Source organism: Bos indicus, chromosome 27, assembly GCF_029378745.1.
Source record: "Bos indicus isolate NIAB-ARS_2022 breed Sahiwal x Tharparkar chromosome 27, NIAB-ARS_B.indTharparkar_mat_pri_1.0, whole genome shotgun sequence".
Classification (NCBI taxonomy): Eukaryota; Metazoa; Chordata; class Mammalia; order Artiodactyla; family Bovidae; genus Bos; species Bos indicus.
In genome coordinates, this window is record NC_091786.1 from 22991543 (window position 1) to 23012626 (window position 21084).

Consider the following 21084-nt stretch of genomic DNA (forward strand, 5'->3'; position numbering starts at 1 on the left):
AATGAAAGCTCTGCTTGACCTTCTGATATTCTTTTCTGAAGGTGAAAATTTGAAAGAGGTATTATTTATATATCTTTTTCCTAGATGTAATTTCCGTCAAGTGTCATTCAATTTGAAAATACTGATTTTTCTTTTCTGTTTTCTCCACACAGGCTTTTAAATTTCAGTTATTTTTTGCCTCATTAAAAAGAGTAGAAGGAAATAACATAGAGTTGTTTCTCTCTAAAAATCAGAGATAAGTGCTAGAAAAATACAAGCTACTTGAAGGTTATAAAATATTAATGAGAAGGGTCTCTGTATTATTTCAAGTCTTAATATATTTAAGTTTAATTTTCTTTGTTAATGACAAAGCATTTTATTTTTTAATACATTTCATCTTGAGGGAAATAGTTTTTTTCTAATGTATTTTCCATCTGATCATCAAGTATCTTTTCCATGGTCTCTTTTTATCTTCTGAAAACCTTCAGAAGTAGAAAAAAGGACATAATTTGCCATCTGAGAGAAAATGCCTTAAGATACTTTTTAATTATGAAAAATGCTGACTGAAAAGTAAAAACAGATTTTGAAATAATATATATTCAGAAATATTGGCAGCTTATTCTCTACTCTCAAATGAACAACATGGTAGGGGTTTGTTTGTGTTTCAAAGAGACAATTTAACAATATTGTTTCCCTGTTTTACTAGAAAAATTAACACTGGGTAGGCTCATAATAACAGTGTTAATAAATTCAGACCATCACCTAAGGATATTAATAACCTGATTTGTATTGAAATATGAAACAAAGAAATATAATGAGAAACAGGAACAGCAAGTTTTATATATCAATCATAAAATACCACAGAATAATTTTTGTTATTCATACTTTTATCAATTTTTTCATTCCCATTCTTTCTTTCATTTACTGATCCTTAATTATATATCAGAATCTAAGATCAGTACTAAGCATACAAAATATATTAGGACAAAGTCCTTGAGCTCAAGGAATTCATAAGTTCCTGGGGAGTTTAAAATGAATTCAATGCAATATGATAACTGCTATGTACAGTAGGTACAGTAATTTTCATAAGGAGTTGGGGGAGCTGAGTAGAAAGAGAAAGAGGAAGTGCATGAAGGGTACAGAAAATGTTTCATGGAGAAAATCATCTAGAATCAGATCCTGAAGAATGAGTAGATTACCATCAAAGGGATGAGAAACTCTTTGGAAAAGCCCCTGATGCTGGGAAAGATAGAGGGCAAGAGGAGAAGGGGTCGACACAGGATGAGATGGTTGGATGGCCTCACTGACTCAATGGACATGAGTTTGAGCAAGCTCCAGGAGATAGTGAAGGACAGGGAAGCCTGGTGTGCTGCAGTCCATGGGGTCACAAAGAGTTGGCCATGACTAAGTGACTGAAAACAATAACAACAGAAAGAAGTGATACTCTTGACAGTTATAGACATTTCAAAATCTGCAAAGGTTTTATTGTCACTGGAGTATAGAGTACAGAGAACTGCTGAGAGGTGAGCCCTACTCAGGAATTTGGGTTTGACTTCCATAGACAATTGGATTCCAGAAGCATCTTAAGTAAGCATTATAGTCAGCTTAGCATTTCCAAATGTTAGTTAGTGGTGGCATCAAGGAATAATTGAGAGAAAATTTAGGTGATACTCAATTTGTAGAAAGAAGTAAACTAATCTGGATGTTGAACAAAAAAGGGCATCTCAGGATAGTTCCCCAGTTTCTGACTATTAGGGCATGATGGTACCATTAATCAAACTAGAAGGGTTAAAAAGAGGAAAAAAGCTTTGAAGAAGAAAGTCGTGAATTATTGATCAGTATTTGCCAATTACCTTTTATGTGTAAGATACCATGTTGTACACAAGAATACAGTGGGATATAAGGAATGTCTGATTTTTTTTTTTCAGTCTAGAAGGGGAGTAGCATATAATTTAGCATCTAAAATTTCAGAATAGATATCCATGTTTCTTAAGTTCTACAGTCGTGTCCAACTCTGTGTGACCCTGGGGACTGTAGCCCACCAGGCTCCTCTGTCCATGGGGATTCTCCAGGCATGAATACCAGAGTGAGTTGCCATTTCCTACTCCAGGGGGTCTTCCTGACCCAGGGATCAACCCTTGTCTTTTATGTATTCTGCATTGGCAGGCAGGTTCTTTGCCACTAGCGTCACCTGGGAAGCCCCCAGAATAGATATGATAGCTTCCAAATTGGTGGTAAACCCCAAATTTATTCGGAGAATGAACAGATTGTATTTACCTTAAAAGGTGGGAAAATAAGTAAACGATTTTATAAATGAGTAGAGGAAAATAAGTCTGAATGAATGGATTTTAAATTCAAGCAGAAGGGTTTTTTTAAATATATCAATTTTTAATCGGGGTATAATTGCTTTTCAATGTCATGTTAGTTTCTGCCATGCATCAGCATGAATCAGCAGTAGGTGTACATATGTCCCCTCCCTCGTGGCCTCCCTCCCACCTCCTATCCCATCCCACCCTTCTTGGTTGTCACACAGCACTGGGATGAGCACCTTGCATCATATAGCAAATTCCCACTAGCAATCTAGTTTATGTATGGTAGGGTATATGTTTCAATACGACTCTCTCAATTCATTCCACACTGTCCTTCCCCAAATGTGTTCACAAATCTGTTCTCTATGCCTGCGTCTCCACTGTTGACCTGTAAATAGTTTCATCAGTTATTAATGTTAATTAATACATGATATTTGTTTTTTTAATCAGGCAGAAGTCTTGAATGGTGGGCAAAAATGGTATCCGAGAAAATTATTATGCGTTTTCTTATAGGTTAGGTGTTATAGGTGGTATTTTATGCAGTTAGTTGGAAGGAGGAATAACATTTAGACTATTAAAGTAACACAAGTAAGAGACATAGTGTATCTTAAAATGAGTTGACATTTCTCTTTTTAAAGGGTAATGATGCTTTCAGAATTCCAAGAAACTCATTTTAATGGAGTAAAAGAAATGGTAGTTAATAATTTACTTTTGCCAATGTTATTACTCTGCCCCTTCCCCCAAATAACTTTTCTGTCAATTTATAGGGGCAAATATATTTCCAATTGTATTAAGGAGAAATGAAAAGAGGTATAGTGTACAGGTTTCAACATGTCTGAGAAAAAATTATGTAACTGTGACAGTTAAAAATTGAAGGTACCTGAGGATCATTTTATTTGGAGCTTCATTTTACAAATAGCAACTGGGGAGCAGGGTTTAAATACTTGTCAGAAATCAAAGAATGACTTAGGAGCAGATTTGGGAATAAAGTGAAACTGTGTTCCCTATCCAGTCTTTTACTTTACCAATTTAGATCTGAGGTGGGCAAGGAGGGGTGGCAAGAGATACAAATAAAGGGAAAAGAAACCAAGGTGTGAAGACTGCCAAAGAATTCGAAATATTCAGTATGTGTGTGTGTTAGTCACTCAGTCATATCTGACTCTGTGATGCGAAGGACTGTAGCCTGCCAGGCTCCTCTGTCCATGGAATTCTTCAGGCAGGAATACTGGAGTGGATTGCCATTTCCTTCTTCAAGGGATCTTCCCAACCCAGGGATCAAACCCTGGTCTCCTGCATTGCAGGCAAGTTCTTTATTATCTGAGCAATCAGGGAAGCCCAGTAAGCATAGGTTTAAATTTGAAGATAATGAATAAGAGCAATCCTTCTGGCCCTTGAGGTCTATATAAACTTGCCCTGAACCTCACCCCCGTTCTACTGCAGGAATTTAAAATGCTGCCTAAGTTCCCATTAATTGTCATGGAAAGGGGGTAGGGGAACAGATACTCCGTTCTCTTAAACTTTTTCACCTCGTGTCTCGTATTATCTCTTCTGTCCCATATTGATCTGGTAGTGACATTCATACTCTTCTTTGTCCCTTTCAAAAAAAAAATATATGTATATATATATATATAATGGTCATGGTAGATTTTATTGAAAAAGTGAAGGCAGTTAAGAGAGCTTGTCGGCAACTGTCTAGACAAATAACAATAGAATTTACACGTTTCTACTCCTGAGTCTGAGTGAACTCCGGGAGTTGGTGATGGACAGGGAGGCCTGGCGCGCTGCAATTCATGGGGTCGCAGAGTCAGACACGACTGAGCAACTGAACTGAACTGAACTCCTTCTTAGCTTCCTTTCACAGAGTGCTCCAGTCTTTCTTGGTTCCTTTGTTCACGATCCTTCTGGGTTTTCTCTTTTCTCCTCTTCTTTCTAGTTCTCCAGAACAGCAAGCACTCTGTGCCAGACCCTAGCCCCCTCCTTTGAAGCCTTTCTGGCAGCATATAGAGACCCTCATGAACATCTCTCTTCCTAGGCAGCTTTCTGCTGCTGTGTTCTTCATCTTACTTCCAAACCAAAGAAAACATTTATTTATTCTACAACTTTAGGTAGACATACCAATGAATGAATGTATTATACAGATAAAGTGTTAGGAAATGGAACCACAGAATTGAAAAAGGCCCCTGATCTCAAATAGAATAATAATAATAAAGATTTAGAAAGTCTCTTTCAATTTAATTAACAAAAAATGTATATGCATTTAATAGCATACAGGATCAAACTTGAAGATAATGAATAAATAGGAATATTTTTGGCACTGAAATCTAAATGAACTTGCCCTGAACTTCAGCCCTATTTTGGTATAGCAGTTTAAAATGCTGCCTAATGTTAATGAATATTTTGATTATTTAAGTCTCCTAATAATCCCATGGATTAGATACAAGAGGTGGTTGATATTACTCAGATTCATTCACCTTAAGATTTCAGGTTGGAATTGTTACCAATACAAGACTAAGATTTCACTTTGAGAAGAGAAATATTCTAAGGAACAATGCCTTGTACTACTCTTTTTTTTTTAACCTTTCCTTTGATTTTTAAATGGAAACTAAAATCCTGATAGAGTTAATGACTGTTTTACCTATTCCAGTTATTCAAATGATGCATTTCTATTATATCCTGCACAAAGAACTAATAAGTATAAAATACACAAAAAGATCACAGCAATCCATCCATTTTAGTTACTAAAGGATCTACTATGCATTTTTGTTGTGTTTCCAATAATTTCAAAATTATGATGAAGTCCAATTAAAAGTAAGATCATGCTGGACATTTTTAAGAAGAAACTTCTTTCTCAAAGCTTATTTATCCATCAATTGATCTTAACTGGTACAAGCAGCTGCATTAAGGAATTCCTTGACTTAGAGTTTTGATTAATAAAATGCACCTACTATTTAAATTCAAGAATATCTTTTCAGTGTCTAAATTTCAGATTTTAAAATTCAACCTGAGACTATGTTACTTGAAGCTCTGACATTTGGGAATAGAGACTTCACTTAATAATGAGTGGACTTATGTTGGGACATTAACTCTGTAGACACAATGTGTATGTCTTCTGTGTCTGACTTTCATAAAGAAAATTAATAGAGGGAATTAAGGAATATTGAATTCTTACATAAAAACTGGCACATTTTATCCTATTTAAAACTTAACCTGACCTGTAAGGTTGGCATTGCCATATATGTATTTGTATCTATGGAAATTGGAGTTTGGAGAGATTAAATAGCTTGCTCGAGGTCATTTAGATGGAATAAAGGAGCTGGAATTGCTTCCCAAATTGACTAATTTCAAAGTATATAGTGTATCCATAAGAAAACCTGAACTCCAAGATTCTAACCTTATCATAAGGTATTTAAAATCTCTGATTAGAGCTTTTCATTTTTAGATGTAGATAATCTGTTATCAAGTGTCAGTGAGAAAAAATAAATAAATAAAACTAACGTTTCAAAGCATAGAGGTATCTTTGCCTTGTATTATATCAGATCAGATCAGTCGCTCACTCGTGTCTGACTCTGCAACCCCATGAATCGCAGCACGCCAGGCCTCCCTGTCCATCACCAACTCCCAGAGTTCACTCAGACTCACGTCCATCGAGTCAGTGATGCCACCCAGCCATCTCATCCTCTGTTGTCCTCTTCTCCTCTTGCCCCCAATCCCTCCCAGCATCAGAGTCTTTTCCAATGAGTCAGCTCTTCGCATGAGGTGGCCAAAGTACTGGAGTTTCAGCTTTAGCATCATTCCTTCCAAAGAAATCCCAGGGCTGATCACCTTCAGAATGGACTGGTTGGATCTCCTTGCAGTCCAAGGGACTCTCAAGAGTCTTCTCCAACACCACAGTTCCAAAGCATCAATTCTTCGGCACTCAGCCTTCTTCACAGTCCAACTCTCACATCCATACATGACCACAGGAAAAACCATAGCCTTGACTAGATGAACCTTTGTTGGCAAAGTAATGTCTCTGCGTTTGAATAAGCTATCTAGGTTGGTCATAACTTTCCTTCCAAGGAGTAAGCGTCTTTTAATTTCATGGCTGCAGTCACCATCTGCAGTGATTTTGGAGCCCAGAAAAATAAAGTCTGACACTGTTTCCACTGTTTCCCCATCTATTTCCCATGAAGTGATGGGACCAGATGCCATGATCTTCGTTTTCTGAATGTTGAGCTTTAAGCCAACTTTTTCACTCTCCACTTTCACCTTCATCAAGAGGCTTTTGAGTTCCTCTTCACTTTCTGCCATAATATATAACTGATCACAGATTCTTCTACACAAAGCCAAAACCCTCAGTAAAATATTATCTGAAATTAACCACAATCAAATTCATGGAGCTGGTCAGTGGCTGGAGAGTCACTACATCACACAGAACTTTTTTTCACATACTATCAAGTTGAGGAGCTGGGAGTGCCAGGTGTTTGGGGTTTCCTTTTCTTGTCCTGAGTTGGCCTTCCCAAAGGATATAGGGAGGCCAATAGTTGATAATGAATAGCTTGTGTATTGCATTATGGACAGCCATATTTCGAAGGATATATAAATTTATTTTTGTTGATTTTTTAATGGTGGGGGGGTTATTTTATGTTAGGCATTTGTAAAGATTAGCATCCTACCCTAGTAGCTTATATCTAAAACTGTTTTTATATATAAAGTAGGACCACAATTCATATACTCTGTCTTCGTTTTACCAAAAAATATGACATTGTTATTATTTTGTTTTGAGGCTAGAAATTATCATATGAATGAGAGCCAGTATTTTCTGACCATGAGGTTTGCCTGCCTCATTTTTCCTGTCCATTACAAAAACTAAGTCTTTATTTTCTCTATATCTTATAATATTCACATTAAATTATCTGAAATATCCTTTAGCACCTATACAGTGAAGCAAAACTGACACTCTGCCCTTTTGAACAATTCTTCCCAAAAGCAATAAACAAAAAATATTTATTTAGTCAATAAGTTGAAATGTATGTATTAATAAATGTCTAAGTTATGTTCCTTTTTCTCTCTTATTTTGTCTCTCTTCCTTTTTGATTTCCATGGTTTCTGTAACTTAAGATGTGAGAATTCATCACACATTTTTGTTTTCCTGAAGTGAGGGTAAAGCAGATCTGTACTTTTTGTCCGAAATAAATGTTGACTAATGGTTATTTTACTGGTGGTTCAGACGGTAAAGAGTCTGCTTGCAATGCAGTAAATGCAGGTTCGATCCCTGTGTTGGGAAAATCCCCTGGAGAAGAGAATGGCAACCCACTCCAATATTCTTGCTTGGAGTGATCCATGGACAGAAGAGCCTGGTGGGTACAGTCCATGGGATCACAGAGTCAGACATGACTAAGCGACTAACACACACACACAATGGTGAGATTTACCAGGTAAAATATATGGTGCCAAGTAAATTTTGAATTTCAAACACACAACAAATGATTTTTTGAATAAGTATGTCCCCTGGAAGTTTGCATACTTATACTATGATTTTATGTTTAACCAAACTTCAAAATTAATTCAGTGTCGAGTATTTTAAATTGCTAAGTCTGGCAACCCCACCAATAATCTGGTATTTGTGGAACTTTCCTGTTCATGGGAAATCTATATTTATACATTTTTAAGTTTTTTATACTATGAGAGTTTGTTTCTGGCTCAGATGGTTTTTATTCTTCCTTACTGATTTCCTTTTAAGATCATCCTTATTGTTTATTTACTGATGCTCTTTTGACTCATTTTGGGACACAAAGTGAAAGGATGAGATTAATTTTCTCATTATCTGGAAGTCTGAAGCTAGTTAATTATTTATGTTATGCAGTTTTCAATTTAGCCCCTTAGATGGTATGATTATACATTTTTAATTCAAGAATATTTTCTTAATAAAATCACCAATATTTTTCTGTTGATACTTAGAACTGAGACCATTATCAGGTTTTCATCCTCACTGTAAAATTAAACATTTGATAACATTCTAGTTTCACTAATATATTCTGTAGTAAGTTACTATATGTGGCATGCTGTTTCAAAATAAATTTTGCTACTATTCATTAATTATGTTTCTGGCATCTTATCTGGGAAGTTTTCAAAATTATAAAATAATAGAAATTAATTTTTGAACCCTGCACATGGATGTCTATCCCATCTGTAAAATACATATTATGTTAAAATGCCAAAGGAATCTCTCCTTGAGAAATGGAGCTATGTAAAATATGTATTCAAATGCCACCCTCCACAACCACAAAATCAGAGTTTTATCTAAAACTGTTATCTTACTTCCAAAGACTTATTTCTGAGAATTGTTCACTAACATAAATAAAATATTTTACAAAATATCAAAAGAGAAAACTCCTTAGAGAAATAATTGCTCTAAATGTGTGAAAATGGTTAAATAAATAAACAGTATGCCCTACATAGCCTCTCTAGGAAAAAACAGAACAAAACAAAAAAACTACTAAATTCCAATAATAGGTTAACAATGGTGGATGGTTTTTAGTTTACAAACTAAAATCTGTAATCTTAGGAATTTACAGGAACAGAAGGCAGTGGCACCCCACTCCAGTACTCTTGCCTGGAAAATCCTATGGACAGAGGAGCCTCATAGGCTGCAGTCCATGGGGTCGCTAAGAGTCAGGCACTACTGAGCGACTTCACTTTCACTTTTCACTTTCATGCTTTGGAGAAAGAAATGGCAACCCACTCCAGTGTTCTTGCCTGGAGAATCCCAGGGACTGGGGAGCCTGGTGGGCTGCCGTCTATGGGTTGCACAGAGTCAGACACGACTGAAGTGACTTAGCAGCAGTAGCAGCAGCAGAACCTTATACACTTATACTTTGAACCATAAAATAGATGGAACCATGTAACAAATTTTGAAAACAATTTCTTCCTCCATGATTCAAGGTAGAAGATCTGCATTACTGTTTTATGTAGAGTCCTCTGGTGATTCTAGTATATCTCCCCATATATACACTTACTTTTTAAGGAATTTAAATTCTTTCTGTAATTTCTTAATGGCACTTTCTTCATTCCTTATGGAATCAATTTACTTTACACTGTTCTTCATGATAAGTAGAAGCAGCTTCACATTGAAGGTATAAAATCTGAATTTGTATTTGCACTGTATTATCGAGCTGCTCTTGGAGCCATTGATGGAGAAGGTATGACATTCTACACCAAGATGTTTGAATAAGATTAAACCAAAAGATAATAGAGTTTATTTCCAAGGGAATGATTTCATTTATGTAAAATTACAAAATAAAAAAAGGAGGCTGTGTCTTTTCATCATCTTTAACAAACGTCTTTGCATTTAATTTTTGGAAAAGAAGATCATTTTATTTTTCTCAGTTAAATTAGGACTCTTGTCATCCTGGAAAATTGAATGGCAATAATAAACAAAAGTTTAGATAGAATATCATTCAACTGCCTGAGCATGTGACCACTTGAGACAACTATGATCCCGCATAAAGTCCACTCCAATGAGTTCTAGCCATTTATGGTTTTAGAGTGAGCCTTGATTTCACAAAAGTAAAAGTAAGGTGCCCTGTTCTCTGCAGTTCGATGATCACTGTAACTAAAGGTGGGAGCTGCTTGTGGGTGAATTGCTAAATGCCCTATGAACCCCATGCCTTTAAACAGTTAATACTATACTACATCAGAGCTCACTGCCCACATTTTCATTTCAACTTTGCTGCTTGTAGAAAGAACTGAATATTGGAACATATCCCTACTTCAAATTCACTTACCTGAGAATAAAGGAACAGGAAAGAGAGAGAGATTTGTTCTGTGATCAGAGGGTTACAATTTTCACTCAGTCTGAACTTTTGCAAATGAGATCATCTTAAAAGGGGTCAACACGGTGGGACTGCAAAGAGTCAGACACGACTTAGCGACTGAACAGCAGCTAATGGTGGGACTTGGATTTTCCCTTTTTGGTCCTTCACGACCTTGAACTCTTTTTCCAGGTTTTCTCTTCTTATTTGTTGTACAGAGTCGGACGCAACTGAAGCGACTTAGCAGCAGCAGCAGTCCTATTTTAAGTTTTCCCATTCTTAGAAGAATATTTAATGCATAAAAATAGAAATGAAAACTACTGTGTCTGTGCATTTGCTTATACTGACTCTTGCATTCTGATTGCCCTCAGGCACTGAAGGAGCAGTGTTCGGGCACTCTGTTGAGACACCGCACATCAGAGCGGAACCTTCCCAAGACCTCAGGTAAGTCCTGGCCTCTACACTACTTTCTATCACTGAGGATGGCCCTTGATATATAAAGAACCGAAGTAGAAAATATGCTACAAAACTGTATAAGGACTTGACACTCCCTGTCTACACGGCAAATAGATAATCAGCTATTTGATAGAGGGCAAGAACATGTGAGTTACTATTCTATCCTTCTGTATATTTTTCCTCTACAAATGTACAATGGATATAAAATAAATATATCAGACAGGAGAAGTGTGGAAAAAGAAAAGAAAAGGCAGTTATGGAGGATGTTGACAGGAGGACTGATACAAATAGGGATTTCAGAAAATCTGATGTAGATAATGAAATATATGGCATGCATAGGCATAAAAAAAGGGGAAGCAGACAATGAGAGAAAGCTATAAACAGTCAGAGAAGGTTAAGTAGAGGGAAATACAGAAACCAAAGGAAACAATCATCAGTAAAAGGCAGAACTTAACTGCCCTGTGATGGACTCTTTAATCTTATATATTTGGTGAAATAAGCTCTGTCTGTCAGTTTGAGAGGACAATTTTATAGTGTATTTTCCCCAGGATAATCATGGCAATCACTGATAAAAGTTAAAATACTAAAATCTAGTCTATTGTTTAGATAACAACTTATCTATTGTTCTTAATTCAAGAAATGTTATATTCAATATATATTATATAAATTGTATATAAAATTATATATAACTTGCAGTGGTATATATTGTATATTATATATACTTGCAATATATACATATATTAAAATTATCATACCTTAAACCAATACAATATTATATTCCATCATCAATTTCAAATAGGTAAATAGCATACTGGATTTCCCTATAGCCCAGATGGTAAAGAATCTGCCTGTGATGCAGGAGACCTGGGTTCAATCCCTGGGTCAGGAAGATCCCCTGGAGAAGGAAATGGCAACCCACTCCAGTATTCTTGCCTGGAGAATCACATGGACAGAGGGGCCTGATGGGCTACAGCCCATGGGGTCACAAAGAGTCAGACACGACTAAGTGACTAACACAGATAGCATACTAAAATGCATTTCCTATGATATGAAAAAAAGACAACCTTTTACTGATATTAAAAAATAAATTACATATTTAAAATCATTTTTAAAGCTAAATTAAAATATTAACCTGAGAGAGAGTATTTGTCTTGAAAACACAATAAAATATTGAGCAAAATACTCATTTTATTTCATGAAGAGCAGGCTCAGCCCTTCCTATGTGGATGAGTAGAAAAAATACTCAAATAAAATTAGAAAAATCAAGTTGAAAAATGTTAATGAAAAAAGTCACACTTTTACAACAGTAAATTTTGCAGCCCTTATATTTCTGTGATAAAAGTCCTTTAAAAATGCGGTTTCTCACTAGGTGAGTAGCGCAGATTTAAACAGCTAGTTAATAACAGAGAAAGTGGCCCTCTTCATGTGATCAAAATATTTTTAATAAGACAAATATGAAAATTACCTACTTTATACTGAACCCCAAGGATTTAGGAGTTTGAAGAATATGTGAAAACAGTGTCTTATAGTGTGTTATAGTCTTGATTTATGATTCTATTCTCAGTTGGCAACTCAACATTTTTGTATAAATTATTTTTTCCTTTTCTACTTAACAAGGTTGTGTTCCCACTAGAACAGGAACTATATCTTCCTTGTTTATCTTTAATTCAGTAATAGCCAGGCACTCTATCTCACACAGAGTAGTGTGGTTATACTTTGTTAATTATTAAAACTGAATAATGAGGATACTAAATGTCTACATATAAGGAATGTAGTATCATTTGTTATTATATTACTAAGATACATGTGACTAACATTCACTTCAGTTCAGTTCAGATGCTCAGTCCAGTCCAACTCTTTGTGACCCCATGGACTGCAGCACGCCAGGCCTCCCTGTCCATCACCAACTCCCAGAGCTTGCTCAAACTTATGTCCATCAAGTCAGTGATGCCATCCAACCATCTCATCCTCAGTCATCCCCTTCTCCTCCTGCCTTCAATCTTTCCCAGCATCAGGGTCTTTTCCAATGAGTCAGTTCTTCCCATCAGGTGGCCAAAATATTGGAGTTTCAGCTTCAGCATCAGTCCTTCCAATGAATATTCAGGACTGATTTCCTTTAGGATTGACTGGTTGGATCTCCTTGCAGTTCAGGGACTCTCAAGAGTCTTCTCTAACACCACAGTTCAAAAGCATCAATTCTTTGGCACTCAGCCTGCTTTATAGTCCAACTCTCACATCCATACATGACTACTTGAAATTCCTACTTTTTTAAGCTGTGTTTTACCAGAGATACCAGAGTTTCATTCAATAAAAATTTTAATTACTAAGTTCTAAAAGGAACATTTCTTTTTTGCCTCTAACATTTTAGTAATTATGTACTCATTTCACAAATTTCATTATGAAAAGCCTATTGCCAAAAAAGGAGTAAGAACCAGTTGCTATTTTAATTACCTTGCTGACATGTCTCAACTTTCATAAGTATGGATGTGAATTAAATTATAATTAGTACATCATGTTTCTGGCTTTTATTTTCTAATTATTCATAAAACACTGAGCTAAGCTAGACTTATCTGTTAGTGCTAAAAGCAGATTGGCAGCCCTCAAGATGAGTGGTGCTGATCTAAATTCCAAAACTGAAACAGAAGCAAAGCACAGTAATGATGGCAGTATTCAATTATTCATTTGTGTACTGAAGATTAAAAGCAGCGTCTGAGAAGATCCTTACAAGCCCTACTGACAATTTTCCTTTCAGGGCAATAAGAAGTACCCTTAGTTGACACCTGACTGAGTCTAATCAACAAGGTGACACTGGTTGACCAAGTAAATGTGTAATTTAGGGGGTAAGAAGTTATGCTGTCCTTGATTTTGTTTCTGTCAAGAATAAAAGACTTGAGAAAGAAACATTTCAAAAAGTTTATTATAGAGTTTAGGTAATATTTTGGTGTGGATATGTAGTAGGTTGCTATAATTTATTTACTCAACAGCTGTTTAATGAATGCTTAATATGTGCCAAAGTCTGCACTAGTCTTCATGTGACTTTTAAACATACATACGTAGAGTTTCTTTATTTTTTTAACATCAAGTGATCCTGGTTTTTGGCAGAGACGTATTTGTTAACTAAACAACAAATAGTCATTAAGGACATCATAGCCTATTTGCCTGAAATTGTCCAAGTATAAATGTTCTTTTTTTCTTTAATTAATATGTAGCTAAATTATTGCAGTTCAATAGAATTTCTGCAGTCTTTGGTCAGAAGTGATAAAATGTATAATGTAATGCCCGTTGTCCAAGGATTGTTTGGATCTGCATTCTATTAACTTATCACTGTTACTGTTTTACCACTTTAGGCTACCCTGGAGAAGGCAATGGCACCCACTCCAGTACTCTTGCCTGGCAAATCTCATGGATGGAGGAGCCTGGTAGGCTACAGTCCATGGGTTCGCTAAGAGTCGAACACGACTGAGCGACTTCACTTTTCACTTCCATGCACTGGGGAACGAAATGGCAACCTACTCCAGTGTTCTTGCCTGAGAATCCCAGGGCCGGGGGAGCCTGGTGGGCTGCTATCTATGGGGTCACGCAGAGTCGGACACGACTGAAGTGACTTAGCAGGAGCAGCAGAGCTTTCTCTAGCTGCAAAGCACATGGTTTCTGTTTTCACATTTGTATTATTTCCTGCCCATTTGCACACCCTTTATGGCCTCTTCCTGCAAATTAGATCAAACAAACCCCTCGGTCATCAATTCTTCCAGTTCAAGAATAAGGCAAGAAGCTAGACTTTGAATCAGTAAAATGAGTTAATATTTAATGATAGAATTGGGATCTTTTCATCATTTCCATTCTCATATGTATATAATTTAAAACAAAAATGTGAGGTTGACAGGCTCCTAATTAATCTCTGGAAACATGGAGCTTTAATTTGCATCATTCTTATGTTCAAGGAAAAGCCACCAGTTATTAAATGGTATGGGTTTTTTCCCTGAGAGAATTTGTCAGTAAAGAGGTAAAATACTTTGCTGGTATTTTTTATACCTATGAGAAAAAAAAAAAAGTGATAATGAAGTGGTGTTTTTCTCCTCTCCCCTTCCCTTCCCCATACCTCTCCTCTCTTCCCTTTTCTCTTCTTCCCTCCCTCTCTTTCCTCCTTCCTTCCTTTTGTTCTTTCATTCTCTGTATGTATTTATATATTTATTTAGAGTTAGTAGCAAATGTGCATGAGATGCTTCCCTTTACTTGAGAACTGGGAGTAATGATTGACAGAGGGATCTGTTTGATCTAATTTTCAGAAAGAGACTATGAAGGGTGTGCAAATGGGCAGGCAATAATACAAATGTGATAACAGAAACCATGTCCTTTGCAGCTAAAGAAAGCTCAGGGTAGCCTAAAGTGATAAGACAGTAACAGTGACGAGATAGTATAAGAACATATGTTCAGGTCACAGTTTGCATTGTATTATTTCTTCTTAAAACACTTCTCTGTTCAGTTCTCCATTTATTTCATCCTTGAAATGGCAAATAATGAGTACCAACTCTATCTCTGGTACTGTCTTAAACATTTAGCAAGAAAAAGATACATCATACTCAAGTTCTGCTTAAGTCTGCATTTAGTAATTGCATCTTACAACTTAAGAGTAAGAGAAGTCTGAATCATTTTCTCAGAATGTTGAAAATTCTAGAGATCTTGACCACTCATTTTCAAATTTGAGAATTGCAGAACACCTCAAAAACAAAATCTTGTTACATTTTTGGTATCTAAACACCAAAACTGAATTGCTTGGAAAACATAGGCAGAGGAATGACCAGTTCAACATTAATCCTTCTCTCTACTATAATCTCTGAGTACCCACTATGAAAACTCCTCTGCAATCCATTACTGTGATTACTATAATGCTATGAAAATGAACACAATTGTTCTTCACTAATTCCAGAGACTAATGACATAGAAATCCACAAGTTCTTCCAATACACGTGGGCTTCATTTTTCAACAGGCCTTTTAGAAATTATTTTTTAGTAAAATTGAATAAGTGTATGTTGTAAACTTTCCTCAGTGAAAGCTTGAAAATTTCAATAGAGAAGAAACTCAGGGCATCATTTAACTGTTGATACTCTGTTGTCAAAAGTCTATTTATATCCAGGTTTAGTCTGATTCGAGTCTCCTAATCTGAGCCCAGGGCATTCTAAAGGGATTCTAGGCTAGTTTGAGAAGTGGAGGGCAACTGGAGAAAATCAGTCCAACCAAAGACTGAAATTGTAAATGATCTAAATTCTTTTTCCTTATGATTTCTGGGCTTTAGTTTTGTTTAAAAGTTTTGTTTCCCTTTTCTAAATTTGGATTTCTTCTAATTTTATTGTTTATTTTGTACACTAGCTTATTTCGTTTTTTTTTTTTTTTTTTACTTTACAATATTGTATTGGTTTTGCCATACATCAACATGAATACGCCACGGATGTACACATATTATATTTTGAGTAAATAAAATGGGAACTTATGTTCTGAATTTTCTTCCAATTTTCTATTAGAAAATAGTCTCTAATTTATTCATATTTTTAATAGATAAATCTAGAAATTATTCTTACAGAGTTTGTTAAGTATCTAATGTTATTTCTTCAGTATGGAAGTCAATTTATTAAGCATCATTTATTAAATAACCTCATATTTTCCACCCCAAAATGATTGTTACAGCTTGTCAAATATTAACTTCTCATATATACTTGCCATTTGTTTTAGATTGTATTGTGTTTCATTGACCAAATTCTCTATTTATAATTTTGATATTTTAATTAAAATACCTTTATATTAAGTTCTAATTTTAAAAGGAGAATCTCCTACTTTACCTTCATTTAACAAATCTGATAACTGTCATACATATTTTTCCTCTAGAAATATTTTGACATAAAGTTTTAAGTTTCAAGAGACTCTACTGAGATTCTTGTTGGAATTTTGTTACATATGTTTATTATTTTGACATATTTGAATTTTCATAATATGGTAGTAAATATGAGTTTATTTTTATCCAGAAATACCTAAAACTCTTGAATTTCCAGGTAAACTATTAATATCAGATGTATTTTCTAGATACTTCTTTCCTGGAAATATTGTAAAATACAGACTTTGAATAATATAACATTTATATTAATATTGTGATTTAGCAATAGGAATTATATTTTTTCAGTATTCCTGTATGTCATTAATATCTGTATTATAGTCAATAATCATCAAACATTAGCATCAATTAACTTTTTTTATTTAGATTTTCATTGCACACAGTTTGACAAACTTTACCCCCCAAAACTGGATAATCCTGTAAGATCTGTGACCACACTTTCTTTCCCCACAACTTATTACAGACATTCTCAAGCATTCTACATGTTGTGCTTAGTCACTCAGTCATGTCAGATTCTTTGCAACCCATGGACTGTAGCCTGCCAGGCTCCTCTGTCCATGGGGATTTTCTGGGTAAGAATACTGGAGGGTGTTGCCATGCCCTTCTCCAGGGGATCTTCCCAACCCAGGGATTGAACCCATGTCTCCTGCATTACAGGTGGATTCTTTACCACTGAGCCACCAGGGAAGTCCATACTACATGTTAAGAGTATTTTACAGAAAGCACCTATACCCCCAGCTAGATTCTTCTAGTATCATTTTTCTCTATGTCTTTAATTATGTATACATTTCAACTATCCACCCACCGATATATCTTATTTTTATTCATTTGAGCTTGAGTTGTATAAATCTGTACACTTTTCCTTATCACTTCAGCATGTACATCATTAACTAGCTTTCAAGATCACTTACAGTTTCTTTCCTTTCATTGTAAAATAATTATGCAATGATATTCACAAAGCCTAAATGCATATTTGCTGGGTTTTGAAAAATGCATACACTTGTATAACCCAAAATTTTGTCAGATAAAAACATCATCACTCAAGAAAGTTCCCTCATTTCTTTCCTGGTAAATCCCTACCATGACCCACCAGAAGCAAACTCTATTCTCCTTTTATTTTTAACCCTATATTAGGTTTGGAGAAGGAAATGGCAATCCACTCCAGCACTCTTGCCTGGAAAATCCCATGGACGGAGGAACCTGATAGGCTACAGTCCATGGGGTCGCAAAGAGTCGGACACGACTGAGTGACTTCACTTTTTTTAGTACTAACATAAATTGATCATAGAAGATGCACTATTTTTTGTAAAATTTATTTCATTCCACACAGTGTTTTTGAGATCTATCCATGATGTTGTCTGTATCCCTTCTGCTTTATTGCTGATTGGCTGTATGAACATACAATATTTTATTTATGCATTTTCCTAATTGAAAGATGCATGGGCTGTATCTAGCCATGTTCAGTTATATATAAAAATGCCAGAACTTTCCAAAGTGGTTGTATCATTTAACTCTTTGTCAATGAAATTTCAGTTAACAGTCAAGCTAAGAAGAATTAATGAAAGGAAATCTTATTCAAGCCACACTAAAGATTATAATCCAGGAGACAAACTCTCAGAAGCCCTGAGAGCTGTTCTGTCTGTCGGAAGGGGATGACACAGTCATGTACATTTTAAAGACACAGGATATACTGGTATTTTACATAAAGTTCACCAAAGACTAACAGGCCAAGTAAGTATAGTACAAGGGCCTTCCTTGGTGGCTCAAATGGTAAAGAACCTGCCTGCAGTGCAGCAGACCCAGGTTCAATCCCTGTATCGGGAAGGTCCCTTGGAGAAGGGAATGGCAACCCATTCCTGATATCTCAGTTGGTAAAGAATCCGCCTACAATGCAGGAGACCCCGGTTTGATTTCCTGGGTTGGGAAGTTCCACTGGAGAAGGGATAGGCTACCCACTCCAGTATTCTCGGGCCTCCCTTGTGGCTAAGCTAGTAAAGAATGCACCTGCAGTGTAGAGACCTGGGTTTAATCCCTGGGTTGGGAAGAGCCACTGGAAAAGGGAAAGGCTATCCAATCCAGTATTCTGGTCTGGAGAATTCCATGGACTATGTAGCCCGTGGGGTCGCAGAGTCAGACACGACTGAGTGACTTGCACTCACTCACTCACCAGTATTTCTCGTCTGGAGAATTCCATAGACATAGAAGACTGGCTAGCTATAGTCCATGGGGTTGCAAAGAGTTGGACACAACTGAGTAACTAACACTTTCACTTTTCACAAGCATAGTACATGGGGAGCAGCAAGTCATTATGACCCCCTACAGATACGGGAAAAAATGGTATTCTTTTAAGAGGTTACATAGCTAATGTCAGAAGAAGGAAAGACAAAGATCTTCCTATGGAGCAGGCACTCCCACCTTTGAGGTGCTCTGGTTAACATGAGGCACAGATGTACACTCCACTTTAGGAACAGAGGGAGGAGGCCCAAGCTAAGAGAGAGAATTTTACTTTTAAACTTTCTTGTCCTTCTTTAAAATACAAATTTTATTTCATCATCTTCCATCAAATATGAAAGAGAATTTCATGTTTCACATGTTCACTAACATTTAGTATTAGCAATTTTATTAATTCAAGCCATTCTGGTGGCTGTTCTGTGGAATTTCACATTATTAATTTGCTATTACTTGATAATTAATATTAATCACTTTTTCATATAATATGGAACAACCATGTATATCCTTTAATGAAGCATTTATTCAAATTTTTCTCCGTATTTTAATTTTGTTCTTGTATTTTTATCTCTGAGCTGGACTATTATTTATATATCTAGGAACTAGTCCTCTGAAGTTACCCCTCAATATAGGGATCATATATGCATTTTATTGATGGTAATTTTGAAAGGCAGATTTTCATCTTGAAGGTATCTAATGTATCATTTTAAATATTTACTAGTTACTGCTTTTTGTGGCCTAAAAGTGTTTTGCCTACTCCCAAGTCACAAAGATGCTTTTCTTTAAAAGCCTTCTTTTTTAGCTTTTAATTTTGATAACTGTGTGGCATAAATTGAGGTTTATTTTGTCTATATAGAGATCAATTATTTCAGCACCATTTGTTGAAAAGACTTTGCTTTTTCTCATTGAATCACTTTACTGACTTTGTTAAAACTCAGAAGCTCATACATGTAACTATTTCTGGGTCTCTATTTGATTCTGATTTTCTATTTGTTATCCTTATGTCAGGTCAGCACTATCTTGTTTACTGTAGCTTTGCAATAGTTTTTAAGTTCTCCAACATTGTTGTTCTTTTTTAAAGATTGCTATGAATATTCTAAAGTATCTGCAGTAGCTAAATAATCCTGATAAAATGACTCGATCACACTAAAATTCAAAGACTTTCTAGGTAAAATATAGATTATTAGAGTGCTGATATTGAGTGCAATGGAGACCAAACATGTAAATTAAAGTTTTTCAGAAATATTTCCATTTCTTATTAGAGTGCATTTCACAGTGCTGGTGGGATGATTAAAAGATCATCCATGTAAAGTTTTAAGTACAGAATAAGTTCCCAGTATTAGCTTTTAGTATATTACTATAAATAGATGGCTAACAAACTAATGAAGAACAGATTTAATGATGTTTTGCCATGAATAAAATCTTTTATATTTCAGGTGCTCTGTAATTTTATTTATTAGGTAACTGAGCCTCAGTGAGGTTAACTGGATTTAAAATTTCTAGTACAATCTGTGAGATTTTTATTCAAAGTCCTATGTTTAATTTTTTCATTAGAGTGATGCAACTCTTACATGTAATAATTGTGTCTGTGAGTTTATACCTGAATTTCCTATACTGCTTCTGGAAAATAACTTATATTACTTTTAAATAACTTATAATACTGCATCCTTTAAATAACTTATATTATTGCATACTATAGTATGTAGCCACACTTTCAATAAAAGAAATTCTTTTCTATATACTGCACTTTATAATACAGCCTCTAGAAGTACCCAACTTTCTAGTAAAGACCTGTGAAAATATTATTTATAAAATAGTCAATGAAATATGTTGTTACACAATCATTAAATCCTTTTTTATAAGGTAGGATAACTGGTAATATCATAACTACATTTTATTTTCTTTAAATTTTGTATCTACATCTGCTTGTTCTATAATGTTCTTTGGATAATTAATATTATGATCATATGCTTGCTTGAATGCAGAACGTTTTAAAAATGCCTCATGCTTAAATGCAAAGATCATTTTCTGTTGTTAGAATTCATGAAGTTTAACACTTGCATTCTAGATGGCAATATGGAGAAGGCAATGGCACCCCACTCCAGTACTCTTGCCTGGAAAATCCCATGGACGGAGGAGCCTGGTAGGCTGCAGTCCATGGGGTCGCTAAGAGTCAGACACGACTGAGCGACTTCACTTTCACTTTTCACTTTCATGCATTGGAGAAGGAAATGGCAACCCACTCCAGTGTTCTTGCCTGGAGAATCCCAGGGACAGGAGAGCCTGGTGGGCTGCCATCTATGGGGCCGCACAGAGTCGGACACGACTGAAGCGACTTAGCAGTAGCAGTTATACACCGCTCATGAAAAATGTGTTTTTTTCCCCATTCAACAAGTGAAAGACCTAGAGATGATGTGCAGGTTTAGTTAGGTA

At 35.6% G+C, this 21084-nt stretch overlaps 1 protein-coding gene across 1 annotated transcript in view; it reads left to right on the top strand.

The window, feature by feature from the left end:
• The first annotated feature begins 2764 nt into the window (after window positions 1-2764).
• SGCZ (sarcoglycan zeta) overlaps window positions 2765-21084 on the top strand; it is a 41285-nt gene continuing 22965 nt past the window's right edge. Inside the window, exons 1-2 of the mRNA XM_070781612.1 lie at window positions 2765-2801; window positions 10453-10525. Of these exons, the coding sequence (XP_070637713.1) occupies window positions 2765-2801; window positions 10453-10525 (110 nt within the window). The remainder of the gene's footprint in view (window positions 2802-10452; window positions 10526-21084) is intronic.